This window comes from Cebidichthys violaceus, unplaced genomic scaffold (genome assembly GCF_023349555.1).
Source record: "Cebidichthys violaceus isolate CVI_PGR_0920_01 unplaced genomic scaffold, fCebVio1.0.p SCAF_27, whole genome shotgun sequence".
In the NCBI taxonomy this organism is placed as follows: domain Eukaryota; kingdom Metazoa; phylum Chordata; class Actinopteri; order Perciformes; family Stichaeidae; genus Cebidichthys; species Cebidichthys violaceus.
In genome coordinates this window covers 4,972,724-4,987,744 of record NW_027176450.1, presented here as the reverse complement: position 1 = coordinate 4,987,744, position 15,021 = coordinate 4,972,724, and the positions used below count along the sequence as shown (strand labels likewise).

Here is a 15,021-nt window from a genome sequence, read left to right as displayed (position 1 = left end):
GCAGGTGTCACTGAAGCTGCTCAGCAACCAGGAGCAGCTTCAGACTATCACCAGCCTTCAACACACACTGATCATCCTTCATCTCATCACACTCATGTGTCATAAAACATAGATATAATGTATCAATGCATTCAGTCAGTGTATGTATCTGAGGACAGCTGATCACTAAACATACTACACAGTAACTCTAACGACATGAAGACAAAGTGAACATGAACCGTACCTTTCTATCCCGGACAGTGTCGGACACGTGACACGCGCTCCTCCGTTAACCGGTTATCTCCGTGGACGTTGACATTATGTCCTCTCTCCACAGTTTACAGACTCACAGAAGTCTGTGAAGTAACTCTGAGCGGCGACGCTCATCAGCCTCCGGTACGGCCCGACGGAGAACGTTGTCTTTAACGGGTTAACTAGTTAACGGTGTAATGACTCGCAGCAGGTACTTTCTTCTTCTCGAGTTATTAAGACGGAGCTCCGGTGGTCACAGAGGACTTCAGAAGCCTGTAATCCGTCCGACGCGGTGTGGGTGGAGCTGTGGAGCACACTGTAAGAAATACTCCACCCGAGCACGTTAACGGAGCAGCCGCAGGACTACATTACGGGTCTAACGGGACTTCTTACAGCGTGCAGGACGACTCTGTCGCAGGTAGAAGGGCCGGGCAGTTAGTGACAGTCCCATTACACACACACACACATAACGCAATATACACGTTTCGGTCTGTATTTTATAATCAGCAATACAAGTAAAAATAATAAAAGTTGTAACAAATAGCTCATTATTTTTATTAGACTCATCGGTCAAAAGTAAAAGCCTTGGTGTGTGATTCGATAAACACTTCCACACTCAATTATATGTCACTTTTACCCAGAATACACCCGTGAAAACACCTGGAACCAATTTGATCACTTCAGATCAGAGCGTGAACACTATGAGTTAGAGGACTGTAATTACAATATACAATACAATAATAACAACTTTTACAATAAGTTGCAGATATCTGCAGATATCCTTTTTAACACTTCCTCATTTGCTTCAGGAACTCTGTGGAAACAAGAAAGACGTAGTAACGAGATGATTATATCTATCTATATATTATTATATGAAACACTATACATGTGAACGGATGCCCCTCTCTCCCTGTCCAATCCTGCCCCCACAGCTCTCCCTCCCATCTCCACGCCCCATCTTACCCTTTCTGGCTCCTCTCTCCCCTAACGAGGTCCTCAACCTTGTTACATCTAACCACCCCACCACGTGCTCCCTTGACCCGATCCCTTACCCTCTTCTTCAGTCTATTGCGACTGAACTCCTTCCTTTCCTCACCCACCTCATCAACACATCTCTTGTTTCAGGATGCTTTCCCACGGCCTTCAAGGCCGCCAGAGTCACCCCCCTTCTGAAGAAACCATCACTTGACCCCTCTGATGTCAAGAACTTCAGACCGGTTTCTCTTCTACCCTTTCTATCCAAAACACTTGAACGTGCTGTCTTTAACCAACTGTCTTCCTATCTCCACCAAAACAGCTTTTTGGACCCTCACCAGTCCGGGTTCAAAGTGGGTCACTCGACAGAGATGGCCCTCCTTGCGGTGACAGAGTCACTTCACGCCGCGAGAGCTAACTCTCTCTCCTCTGTCCTGATTGTCCTGGACTTGTCTGCGGCGTTTGACACTGTGAACCATCAAATCCTCCTCTCATCCCTCGAGGGGATGGGCGTCTCAGGCTCTGCACTCTCCCTGTTTGCATCCTACCTGACGGGTCGATCCTACCAGGTGACCTGGAGGGGGGCCGTGTCGGAACCACGCATGCTGACTACGGGGGTTCCGCAAGGGTCAGTTCTGGGCCCCCTTCTCTTCTCGCTCTACACAACATCTCTGGGTTCTGTTATTCGCTCGAATGACTTCTCCTACCATTGTTATGGCGATGACACCCAGCTGGTCTTGTCATTTCCCCCCGGTGACACCCAAGTGGAGACGCGCATCGCTGCGTGTTTGGCTGACATCTCGAAGTGGATGACGACACACCACCTCAAGCTCAACCTAGACAAAACTGAGCTACTGTTCCTCCCGGGGAAGGGTTGCCCGCACCGGGACCTGTCCATCACCATTGATGATACCGTGGTGACGCCAACTCGGACTGCGAGGAACCTGGGTGTGACCCTGGATGACCAACTGTCATTCTCGGCAAACATTTCATCCGTTACACGCTCCTGCAGATTCCTGCTCTACAACATCTGGAGGATTCGTCCCTTCCTGACTGACGAGACAGCGCAGGTTCTCATCCAGGCTCTTGTCATCTCCCGCCTGGACTACTGCAACTCTCTACTCGCCGGAGCCCCGGCGTCGGCCATCAGACCTCTGGAGCTTGTCCAGAAAGCCGCAGCTCGCCTGGTGTTCAATTGCCCCAAGTTCTCCCACACAACTTCCTTTCTCCGTTCTCTACACTGGCTACCTGTAAGAGCTCGCATCCAGTTTAAGACTCTGGTGCTAGCCTACAGGGCAGTGAAAGAAACAGCTCCTTCCTATCTCAAGGCCATGGTCAAGCCTTACACCCCCGCCCGACCACTTCGCTCTGCTGCCTCGGGGCGATTGGTTGCCCCGTCGCTCAGAGGTCCTGGCAGCCGATCGACCCGGTCACGGCTGTTTTCTGTCCTGGCCCCACAGTGGTGGAATGAACTTCCCACTGACGTCAGGACAGTGGAGTCGCTGCCCATCTTTCGGCGCAGGCTGAAAACCCACCTCTTCAGGAAGTGCTACCCTGAGCCTTCCACTTAGCGCTTATTGTTTTCATACTAGCTTGTTGCACTTATTGTATTCGTATTACTTATAGCACTAACTGTTTTTCTTGTTTCTGCCCTGTACTTTGGCTCTGAGTTATGCTCTGCTTCATGCTCTTAGATGCTTGTTTGGAAAAGGAAATGTACTTATGACTTCTGGTGACTAGTAGTTCTTTTGATTACCAATGTTGAATGCACTTATTGTAAGTCGCTTTGGATAAAAGCGTCTGCTAAATGACTGTAATGTAATGTAATGTAATCTAATCCCCCTCACATATTTAGTTTATATCTTCAATCATTTCTTGATAAAATGCACGTTAATATTTGCAGTCTGAGGAATCATCATGTTAAACATTCAAAGCATCAGACGTCAGTTTGTGTCCTTTCTGCAGACGCCATGAATTATTATTTATCATTATCATTATTACAGATAATAAAATTGCAGACCTAGTGGACAGCTGAAACAGAGGAGAAGATGGAGAGAGGAGGAGGAGGAGGAGGAGGAGGAGAGACGTGAGAAGTTATAGGGGGGAGTTGAGGTTTGTACCTCTTCCTGCCTTTTCTGTTCCATCTTGGACATCATGTCTGTCCTGTGCTGGAGTTCAGAGGTGTTTTAAAGGTGAAATCAAGTGTCATGCCAGTTTGAAGTGTAGAGATGTCAGGAGGGATAGGTCAAAGAGGGATAAGAGAGAAATAATGTAATTAAACTTCTCTACAGGGGGGTGAAGATGCCATGGAAGGTTGGCATTGTCCCCATCTCTGGGAAATGTTAGTGTTTCCTGGAATGTACCAGGCAGAGCTACGAGGGCGGAGGTTTGGATGGGTTTTACTGTGACGGAGAGTTTCCATGAGGTTAGAAATGTTTTCATAAGACTATATTCAGACAACACTCTCAACATAAAGGGTTATATACATCTTTAAACCCTAATGGGGCTAGAGCATGACAGAGCTGTACTCCTCTCTTCAGTTCAGTGCCACTAAACCATTGAAGTGAGCACCTGGCAAAGAGGTAGAGTAGTGTCTTGTAGCCTCAGAGATCTATTCCAGGCCCAGCAGTCAGAGATTAACCCTTGACCCTGGGATAATTACGTCAGATCCCTTTAATCCTAAACAATTAAGCGGTGGCAGTGACGGCCCTTTAACTAGAAGTTCTCTCGCAGAAGAGATGCATGCTGGTCCTGTGATTGTGATGGTGTCTCAGTGGAAAAGACACACGTCAGGAGAGGCATTTGGACCCGTTAATAAGTCATTCCAACTGAATGTGTACTTGTTATTTAACTCATCACCTTGGAACCACCATCATGTCATTTGTGTAAATCAAGTGTGAAGATGATAATCTATTTAAATTTTCATTTGATCTATTATTCAGACAGGAATGTCCCATTTAGATACAAGACCTCGTCTTCCAGAGAGTCCTGGTCAAGACTTTCACATTGAACACATACACTACATAAAGGCAACACAAGGGAACACTTTCCCCTTGAGTCACGGATTATGTAAAAAGACAACATGTTTCCTTCAGGGCACTTTGCAGAAGATCTTTAAAATGGGATTGAAAGAAGGGAGTAAGGTATTGATATTTTGCAGCTCATCCGAAGCTCTGAGCTCACCCTGGGGACACGTAAAAGAATCCAATTTGTAGATCCAGTGCTGCTGTATGAAAGTAGCTACAATTTTAACAATAACAAGAACAATGTCTTGGCAATAAATAGCAACGTGTGCATTTCTCCTCTGGTCCAGACAGGACCGTCCTAAGGATTCATATAAAATGTAATGGTGAACGCGTGAGCCTGCATTTATTACAAAACCTAATGCAGCATAATATGCAGAATCCAGTTTTAAGTATACTTAAAGCAGGATTCTGCATATATCAAATCAGTTTTGCACACTTTTCTTTCTGGCCTCTTATTAAAATGCTTTTTTAAACAGAAAAAAGACACATTTTGACTTAAGTGTGAAGTGTCACTTTTAATATTAACAATAAAGCTGTAGTGATTGAAACAGCTCCATGGATAATACAGGTGGTGGTAGTAACAGTAACCTAACAGTAGCTCTAGTACCAATAAAGAGAATGCTGTTTTGTGTTCTGTCTTTATTGTTAGCTCTTTGTTGACCTCTATTGGCTGTATGAAGTATGAAGTACTGAAGTACATACTACTGAGCAGTATGGAGTACTGCTCAGCTGACAGTATTTGTCTGTTTCAGCCAGCAGAGGACATCTGTGCTCACTTGTCTCTGTGGCTTCTAAAGTTGACTCATGGACATGATGAGAAATGACTCATCATTATTCTGGGTATTGTGGTTCTTCCATGAGAAGCAATGCTCAGATACACAAGACTCAGAGAAAATTAAGCCAGACTCTGCTTTTCCTAAAAATAAAGATTTGATTGAATTAAAATTACCTTTTCATTAAAGGCTTAAGTGCAGGCCACAATGGGATGAATACCTGTGAGAGAATCAATAACGTGAACAAACACTGGACCCTTTGGTGAGTTCATGGAGACGTACACCAGAGAGAGGAAGTCATGAGGAAGTATGTGGGCAAAATTATGAATACAAAGTCATAAGGACAACACAGCATCTACGTCAAATCAGAAAGTGTTTTATACCTTGAATACACGTCTCAAACACACATTAAAGCATGCATTCGTCACAGAACACATTTCTACAGTTAGTAGCCCTTCAGTGTTTGAACAATACAGTACTGTAAACAGATGCATCACAACATCAGAGACAGTAGGTTGACTGGAACGGGCATTAAGGACGTAGATTAGTGATTTGCAACAGGTGTACATTACATTACAGTCATTTAGCAGACGCTTTTATCCAAAGCGACTTACAATTCAGTATCTATCTACACACCATAGATGCAGCTACGGGAGCAATTTTGGGGTTAAGTGTCTTGCTCAAGTAAAAAATGTTTTCTCAAAACGATTGGTTCAAACAGCACCACACACACAGGATTATCTGCAGAAACCTGTAACTTGCTCAAAATTCATAATTTATCACTCACAAGTAAATATTTCAAGAACCATATTAGTGCCATCAGAATGATGTGTCCTTGTTTTACAAACAGGAAATAGGTAAAATTCTAGGCTACGATTCTGATCACAGTTTTCTATATGACATATGTCATATAGAAAACTGTGATCAGAATCGTAGCTATATATATATATATATATATATATATATATATATATATATATATATATGTCATATTACTGTAGATTGGATATGATTCACATTAACACCTTTACTGTCTGTACTGTAACTTGTCCATGTCATTAAGGATACAGAAAAGAAAAAGACTGAGGAACAACAATACTGATTACTTTTTTTGGGGGTGGTGAATCTGATAAAAAATGATATATATAAAATATATACATAACAGTATCAGACACAACGTGACATAAGCAACTGATAATGTAGGAGACCGTAGACCCATTAGTGAGAGAAACTACTTCTATGATGTGGATGGTGCTACAGCACAGCTCAACAGCTGCAACAGAAATAGCAGAGTTAAAAGTATTAAAATCAAAAAGAATAAATAAATCAAACTAAATCAAACATGGCAAGTCAGAAATCAGTAATGTAAACATGTGCTGGAGACAAACAAAACCAAAAGAGCAGCCGTGTCTGCAGAGGAAGAGCTGGTCCACGTTCAGGGTGTGAGCTTTCATAGGGTACATCCCAAGTCTCTGAATTGCATCCCTGTGTCCCTGACTTGTGTCCTTTCCTTGCAAGGAAACCATGCGAGGAGAGAGGAAACAAGGAAATGACAGTTAAGAGACTTTTTTTTTCCTTCTTGTGTGCCTCTGGGAAAAAAGCTCCTTTAAAACACAATACATGTACTGAGGCTATAACACAATACAGGATAGGGACGTAATATCAGGTGATCTGATTTGCATTGCTGGAGTAGTATAAGGTGTTTAGTGGAACTGACTTGGAAGTAGACAAAAACTTACCAAGAGTAAGAAACAAAATCTGCAATTAATATCTTTCCGTCTATTACATCATATCATATCTGGATTAGACGTGTCATAGAAGTACGACTGGAGCATTCTAAAAAGAATGAACGTTCTTCTAAAGTACACAACAACAGCTGCAACGAGCTCTAGAGAACAGGGCAGCGTTACAGCGGACATGCATCCGCTCCTACTGTAACTTCCTGCTGCCTGCTCCACATCAACACACACCACTCCCAAGCAGGGGATTCCCATTCATGGGAAAAAAGTCTTCAGTACTCCCTCCACACATCAGATCTATACATGGCCTACTGAACTGACTGGACTGATTCTTAATGGTTGAATTAAATAAAATGTTTCTACTGAATACATTTGAAACAGTTATTGAACTAGCTTGAGTCAAACTATAAGCAGAAGAAGACAATAGGGGTCCTGATACAGTTAGAACTAGGCTGAAACCCACACCACATCCTGTCTGCCTCTCTAGTCTTTCTGCTGCAGGGATTCTCCACTTCTTATCCCGGGGCCACTCATGCTAGTTGAGAGAAGGCCAGGGGCCAGTTAATAAACATTATTAGTGTTTATCAGATAAAATAAGACATTTCTTTCTTTGAAATGAACTGATTCAGGAGATCCTCACCTGGCACTGTTGTTTCTTCTATTTTGATGATTTTTTATGCACTGTGTCTGTAGACTGCTTCATCTGGCAAGACCACTTCTCTGACACCATCAGCACTGATTGTTATGTAACGCTGAGGTAGCAAGACATGTGGTCTCAGGTTTCGTCTCATTCACTCGTGTTATTGTCAGATGGACTGTGTAGAAGATCCTGTTGTCTCCTGCAGTTTACAGAACATTCCCGCTGGCGATAGAGCTGTGCAGCTAACACAATGCGACCTGATTCCCTCCACAGATCTTTTGTTTCAATGTCTTCTGTGGCACCTCACATTTCATCAACAGCAAGTCTAAGACATGTCACGATGACAATCAATGGGAAGGGAAGCCACAGCATAGTGGTTGAAGCTCTTGAAGGATTCTGGCTACCTCATGGGCGGATTATGAGACAATGGGCCCCTGGGCCCCTGGGCTCTTGGGCGCAGACATGCAAAAGGCCCCACCACCTCTTCTACACAGGAGCATAGCCGCTTTTTGTTTTATGTCTCTTTGTAGTTGTTATGCATCTCTGTGGTGTTGTGTTTCTTTGTGATCATTTTGTGACTCTTTGTAGTCATTTCTCGTCACTTTATAGATCTTTTGTTTCTCTTTGTGTTTTTTTTTTGTATTATTTTTATTGCCATTTTGAGTCTCTTTGCAGTTGTGCTGTGTCCCTTTGTCGTCATTTTGTGTCCTTGTGGTTGTTTTGCCCCTTTTCATAGCCGCTTGAGTCTCTTTATGTCTCTTTGCATCTCTTTGTAGTCAGTTTGTTTGTCTCTGTAGTCAATTTGTGTGTCTTTGTAGTCGTTTGATGTGTCTTTGTAGTCGTTTGATGTGTCTTTGTGGTCATTTTGAGTTTCTTCCTGGTTGCTATGTATCTCTTTGAGATACATTTAGGCCAAGGGCGGCCCTGACATTTGGGCCCCTGTGCCTGTGCCTGTGCCCAGTAGGCCTGTTCAGTAATCCATCTATGGGCTAAACCCCTGCATTGTCTCAAATCAAGTGGCAGAGTGAGAGAGGGGCAGTTACAGGGTACTGGCACAATACAGGAGTAACACTGAGTTTGTTGGATGAGTTCAGAAGTGAAGCCACCATAATGTAAAAGCATGTAAACATTTCTAATAGTATAGCTCATTTTATAAAAGTACAAATATCCCAAAAAAACAACAGCAATACCAACGTTACGTTGTGTATGACAAATATAACTCTCTTTTCATTGAAGCAGCTGCGTGAGGGCTTCGACTGGGCTCCAATTTCAGGCTTTAGGACCTGGAGGGGGAGGATTCTTCTGCACTGAATACTATGGGCGGGACCGGCCTGAGAGGAAGATCCCAGTGCAGAGATTTTAATGCTCTGAGAACTGGGCATGGAAACTCCTGCAACTGTCAACACAACTGTGATTCCAACCATTACATACATTAACTTCACATAGAGCAGATCAGCGCCGGGGGATCTATTTGTAAGCAAGCTTGAGGAGAACCTACTGAATTATTGAAAACCTAATAAGGTAAGATACAAAGTACTGGGAGTAAGAGAGGGGGAAGGGAGACTATGGAGAGCAGTGTTCAGCTGGTGGGAAATGCCCAGGCATGTGAAAAGAGGCCACAGAGTCAGTCCTGCAATAAGCGGTTTAAGATTCTGTTGCAGATTCAAGCAGTGTGGTTTATCCAAGTTGTTAGTTTCTTATTAAAATATATGAAAAAAAGTAGAATACAATGTCAAAGTATGTTTCTCAAAGTTAGAAAAGAATGCGTTCAGGATGTAGGGAGGTGGCTGTAACTTTTAAACTGATTTAATCTGTCATTTCTTTTACCTTAGTCTACATATTGCATGACCTTTACATACACAGTGTCCCTTATGCATTGAAACTTCACAAGATAGTTTCTCATCATCCATCTATCAAAGTCTCAAACTGGTATGGATCTACGAAAAAGTTCTGCAGGACGTGAACTAAACTAAATGTACCACTGTAAGTCACATGGTCATGATTTCAACAGGTCACATGCAGTGTTACTTTACAAATGCTATTTAGATCACATCATCAGCATTTGATAAATCTATTCATCTGTATGTATTCTGTTCTCACTTGCAACGCAGAAAAGATTCATCTTCAAGTACTACTCTAAACATACAACTAAAGACAGCGTTTTAAGAATAATGTCTCAGCCTTTTAACAGAGATCTCTTTCATGCACACATCTCGGACAGATATCTCTCTCATCTTTCTCTGTGAGCCTGTAGAAACATGTCTGCTGCTGAGAGGAGACTCCTCATGTCTGTCATTCCTCTCTTTTTTAAGTGGACTGTGGTTTCTTTATTGCATTTTATTAAGAGGCTGATAGTTGGCCAATCATCTGTCAGTACACAAGCTGATTTGTATTATTCGATAAAACTATAATGATAAATCTCCTCTTCTTGAAGCACACATGCTCTCTATATATGTGGATTGGAATAAAAACCTGACATTGGTTGAGTGTGCGTCAACACATGGTCACTTCTTCCACACCAAGACGAACCAATCAGCATTAACCACACGTTCCTCTATAGATGCTTTTCATAATCTTAAATCTTTTGTGTTGCCAAGACATGAAGGACAATATGTTTGGCTTAGTTGTATTCTGCAGCTGTCTACGTGGCTGTTATGTAAGTCTTGCCTTGATGTCTACTGGGAGAGATCTCTCTGGAGTGGTATCAGCTAACCTAGCTCCCCTGCTATTATCCTAAAAAATGGCAGAGTAAACGCCAAATATGTAACAAAATGGGCTCCCTGAGTTTGGAAAAGTGAGGTGAACGAGACATTTTCAAATTGAAACATCACCCTAGACAAGAGTTTTCCATCTTCTTAGTAGGCTAGGGCAGTATATATATCACTATATAGATCATTTAATAATATATTTAACAATATATCTCATGTTTTCTGGTAATTCAGTCAATAGTCTTTATGAAATAACCACATGGTTTTGTAAACTCTTGACAAATGAAAATACTGAGTATTTTATCATTTACTTAAGAAATTTAATGGTGGTATGTGCTGATTAAGTATTATCTATCTAGATGATTTTGTATCAATTGTGTATCACGATATCTCGATGTGTGATTTCATCACAATACATTGAAAGACAATAAATAATAATTTTGAATTATTGCCCAGCTCTACTTCTTAGGTCAGCGTTTGAAATGAATGATGGATGTTTGTCTTCATGTCCTCTCAAAGGTTTTCTCTATAGCGGTACACTATGTGGGTGACTAACCTGGCAGCCCTGGTCCTCCTGGCCTCTTCAGCTACAGCTGCCACCTCGGCCTCACCAGACAAAGTCCTGAGTAACCACGCCACCATCCTGGCTGACAACAGCGTGAAGCTGGCTTTCAGTCTCTATCAAAACATGGCCAAGGAAAAAAGTGTGGAAAACATCATCATATCCCCCGTCGTCGTGGCCTCCTCTCTGGGTCTGGTGGCTCTTGGGGGCAAAGCCTCCACCGCCTCTCAGGTAAAAACCCTTCTGAATGCGGCTAAAGTCAAAGACGAGCAGCTGCACTCCGGTCTGGCAGAGCTCCTGACCGAGGTGAGCGACCCAAAGACCCGGAATGTCACCTGGAAGATCAGCAACCGCCTGTACGGACCCAGCTCCGTTGCCTTCGTGGAGGATTTTGTCAAGAGCAGCAAAAAGCATTACAACTGTGACCACTCCAAGATAAACTTCAGAGATAAGAAGAGCGCCGTGAGCTCCATCAACGAGTGGGCGGCCAAGTCTACCGATGGCAAACTGCCCCAGGTCACCAAGGACGTAGAGCAGACTGACGGGGCGATGATCGTCAACGCTATGTTTTTCAAACGTGAGTCTACTCCTCATACCACTTGTGTATGTGCAGTGTTGTTTCTATAAGAATGCTCTCAGAATTAATACTGTTTTTGTTTCTCACAGCTCACTGGGATGAGCAGTTCCATCATAAGATGGTGGACAACCGTGGATTCATGTTGCCCCATAGCTACACTGTTTCAGTGCAGATGATGCACCGCACAGGTAGGTGGAGAAAGTTCAGAAACAACACGTGTGACTCTTTATGGAGTAGAGTCTAAAAACAACAATCTGCCTTTTTATGGTGGGTTATACTGTAGATACAGTTATAATGTGCTGCTGGAACGAGTCCTAAAACCAGGTTGTCTCTAAGTCAATGGGTTTTTGGTCAGATGCCTGAAAAAGGTGAAGAGAATTTAAAGTTTAGTTTTATGATATAAAATACATCAGTGAATAACCCTCTAGTGAATTTAGAAGCTTTGAAGCTCTAGTGAATTTGATTTCACTCAATGGTACTTTAATCTCATACTGTTTTCAGTGACATCCTTGCCCTAGACCATTGCAGATCCAACTAGATCTAGATCAAGCTAGACAAATTAGTGCCCAAATTCCTACCGTAGAACAAAAACACTGCTTTCTGCTACAAATGCAATCCTGTGCATTTTATATACTAAAATTACAGTTGGGTGTCAGTGATGACGCAGAATGACAATGATTCATAAGTGTATTAAATCCCATCTTTACGCTCACGATAGTGAATGAGTGAATGTGGGATGGTCTACTATAGTCCAACACACAGCAGATTAGAGATATATTTTGTTTCCTCAGGCCTCTATGGCTTCTACGATGACACAACCAACAAGTTAACTCTCCTGAGCATGCCTCTGGCTCATAAGAAGTCCACTATGGTGTTCATCATGCCCCACCAAGTGGAACCTCTGCAGAGACTGGAGAAGATGCTGACCAAGAAGCAACTGGATATGTGGATGGGCAAGCTGCAGCAGACGGCGGTGGCCGTGTCTCTGCCCAAAGTCAGCATGGAAGTCAGTCACAACCTGCAGGTAGGAGATGCAAAAGAACGGCACCTCAGACTTAACGCCTAGCTTCTTTTACACAATCTGAATATCTGCTCCCGTTCAGAAACACCTCGGGGAGCTGGGCCTGACGGAGGCCGTGGACAAATCCAAAGCCGACTTGTCCAGAATCTCCGGGAAGAAGGATCTCTACCTGGCCAGTGTGTTCCACGCCTCTGCCATAGAATGGGACACCGACGGCAATGAAATGGACATGAGCATCTTTGGCACGGACAAGCTGAAAAACCCCAAACTGTTCTACGCAGACCACCCTTTCATCTTCCTTGTGAAGGACCAGAAGACAAAGTTCATCATGTTCATGGGCAGGATGGTCCGGCCGAAGGGCGATAAGATGAGAGATGAGCTGTAACCACATTTACTTAAAAGCCTGGCTGTGTGTGTGTGTGTGTGTGTGTGTGTGTGTGTGTGTGTGTGTGTGTATTTTCTACTGCGAAACGCAGAGAGAAATGGGAAATGAAAGCGCATTCCTTCACGTCACATGCCAACAGCATTCCACAATACATGGCTGAAGAGATGTGTTTCAACATTTGATCCTGTGTTTTAGTGAGCAAAGCATTATGCTCACCCTTCCTTATTTATCTTTTTTTTCTGTTTGCGTTGGCATATCACAATATGGACTGAAGACTTACATTAAGTATGATTTCCCTGATCATTGCCTCAAAATCTGTTGACAAGTCTTAACAGTGTTTGTAAAAGGTCTACAACAATCTCACTTCTGTAGAATGTTGATGGTGCTTGTTGTTTAATTTAATAGTATGTTTCAATGTTTCAAGCTTTTAAATTGTTAACTCCAAGGACATTCACAATTGTTTTGCCCATCCTTTGCACTGCTCTCCAATACAAGCATATAGTTTGAACCGATATGCTACGTTGCTGTTTTTCTTACTATTGATCCTCCCTGAATGCACTGACCTACACTGGCAAACAAACCACAGCATGGCAGATTTAATGAAAACTATCTATAATATGCACACACAATTCGACAATTTCAAAATATGAATAGTTTTAGTTTCAAATTTCCAGTTTTTGCAATAAAAGTGTGGGAAAAAACAACCCCCAACCAAGTGTCAACTTAATTTTAGATATTTTGTACTGACTGAAACAGAAGACTCCGACTCTTCAACCAGTTTGATTTGTCTGCTCGTACGTCTGTTTGCGACAGCAGCTTGGCCTCGGGCAGGACTGGTGAGCTCAGCTCTCCAGTGGGACCTTCCAGCTGAATAACATGAGAAGAATTCCAGCGAGGAATGTGGTGGAGTTGCAATGGTACACACTGCATGGTAAACATTGGCTCTTAATCAGTAAACTGTTCATGTTTAGACGAAACAAAATATTTGGGTACGTCTCGATGTACCCAAATACCCGGCAGCTGCTCCATTGAGCAAAGCATTGGTTAAAAGCCACATCATCAACCTCCCACCTGACTGTTAGCATTAGGCTGATTACAAAAACGTATAGAAAAACTGTTGATGAAGACCAAATGATTTGTTGGTGGTTCAATAACACGATAGAACAATTTAATTTACTTGACTAAACAGAAGATTACAAAGTAGATCTGTTCAGTGAACATGAGAATATTCTGTACTGTTTTTTAGTGTATCACACCACCTAGAGGACATGTGGGTTCATGACAGAACAAAGATGTTTTTCATGTGGTGGACAAATTGCATAATTTATAATCTATAACACGACATTCATTGGAGTATTGCATAAATAATGTGCCGTATGAATTTGAATCAGCAGGAAATTTTGACAGTGTGGCTGCTACTGCCCGAAGACGTCGCAATATATACACACACTGATGTTACCGGTAGTGTCGTTGAGGTTCGATTGAGATATCGCTTCTCTCGTTTCTGCATTTTTGATTCATACTTTTGGATTGAATCTTGTATTTGTGGGGCTTTTATTTTGAAACAGTGGGACTGGGTGGGGAAGAGGAGACAGAATCATAATGTTTGACGCACATATATATAGGTTATTAAATGATGGGCTCTTGTGTGTGTGTGTGTGTGTGTGTGTGTGTGTGTACGTGAGAGAGAGAGAGACAGACAGCGAGACAGACAGAGAGAGAGAGAGAGAGAGAGAGACAGACAGACAGAGAGAGAGAGAGAGAGAGAGAGAGACAGACAGAGAGAGAGAGAGAGAGAGAGAGAGAGAGAGAGAGAGAGAGAGAGAGAGAGACAGACAGACAGGAGGTCTAACAATGCCTTTGACTGAATATCTCCATGTCATTTGTGTGTGTGTGAAGAGAGAGACAGACAGACAGACAGAGAGAGAGAGCGAGAGAGAGAGTGTGTGTGTAACTGGTGTTAGAGGCAGACAGATTAAGAAATGTTACAGTAAACAGTGATTTTGAACAAAACTCCTGCCTTCTTTTAACAAAAAGCATGAGTCTGAGTGCCAAAATATGGTATCATGAGAAAGATAAGACTCTACCGAATGCTCTGATGTGTTTTTTATGTTTGTGGTGTTAAAATGTGAGCTCCAGAGCAATAAACAAAACTGGTAGCATCTGCTAAAAAAACTGTGCTAGCTATCAAAACGTCAATTTGGCTGAATAAAGTTCATCGTTTTGTCTACGTTTTAAACTTTGAATCATTGTTCTACGTTAAAGTATGGCTGGTCAATATGGGTCCAAAGTTAAGTGTTTTTTAACTCTCTTCAAAAACCCGCCGAAACTCCATTTAAGTGAATGGAGAAATTTTGCTCCGTTTTTGGGGATTTTCAGGAAAA

At 42.6% G+C, this 15,021-nt stretch overlaps 2 protein-coding genes across 5 annotated transcripts in view; one reads left to right on the top strand and one right to left on the bottom strand.

Annotated features, from left to right (window-relative positions):
- gdpd5a (glycerophosphodiester phosphodiesterase domain containing 5a) overlaps nt 1-15,021 on the bottom strand; it is a 41,235-nt gene that overhangs the window by 24,667 nt on the left and 1,547 nt on the right. For 2 of the 3 annotated variants that reach the window (XM_068721184.1, XM_068721186.1), the window contains exon 1: nt 224-503. The exons of the other annotated variant lie outside the window; for it this stretch is intronic. The gene's annotated coding sequence lies outside the window, so the exon portion shown is untranslated. Of the gene's footprint in view, nt 1-223; nt 504-15,021 lie in introns of those variants that run through there. 3 annotated transcript variants of the gene reach the window in all.
- Nucleotides 8,738-13,348, top strand: serpinh1a (serpin peptidase inhibitor, clade H (heat shock protein 47), member 1a). 2 transcript variants are annotated; one of them, XM_068721395.1, is made up of 6 exons: nt 8,738-8,905; nt 9,248-9,367; nt 10,612-11,231; nt 11,321-11,419; nt 12,023-12,255; nt 12,335-13,348. In XM_068721395.1, exons 3-6 carry the CDS (start codon nt 10,634-10,636, stop codon nt 12,635-12,637), a joined length of 1,233 nt encoding a protein of 410 aa, XP_068577496.1. In that variant the 5' UTR covers nt 8,738-8,905; nt 9,248-9,367; nt 10,612-10,633; the 3' UTR covers nt 12,638-13,348. The 2 variants fall into 2 exon arrangements, with proteins under 2 accessions (XP_068577496.1, XP_068577495.1); XM_068721394.1 differs by lacking the exon at nt 9,248-9,367.

Bases quoted from the DNA above. Each gene is read 5' to 3' on its own strand.
- serpinh1a (XM_068721394.1), top strand. From the start codon at position 10,634: ATGTGGGTGACTAACCTGGCAGCCCTGGTCCTCCTGGCCTCTTCAGCT. The intron at 11,232-11,320 runs GTGAGTCTACTC...TGTTTCTCACAG, and splicing joins CAACGCTATGTTTTTCAAAC to CTCACTGGGATGAGCAGTTC. The intron at 11,420-12,022 runs GTAGGTGGAGAA...TTGTTTCCTCAG, and splicing joins GCAGATGATGCACCGCACAG to GCCTCTATGGCTTCTACGAT.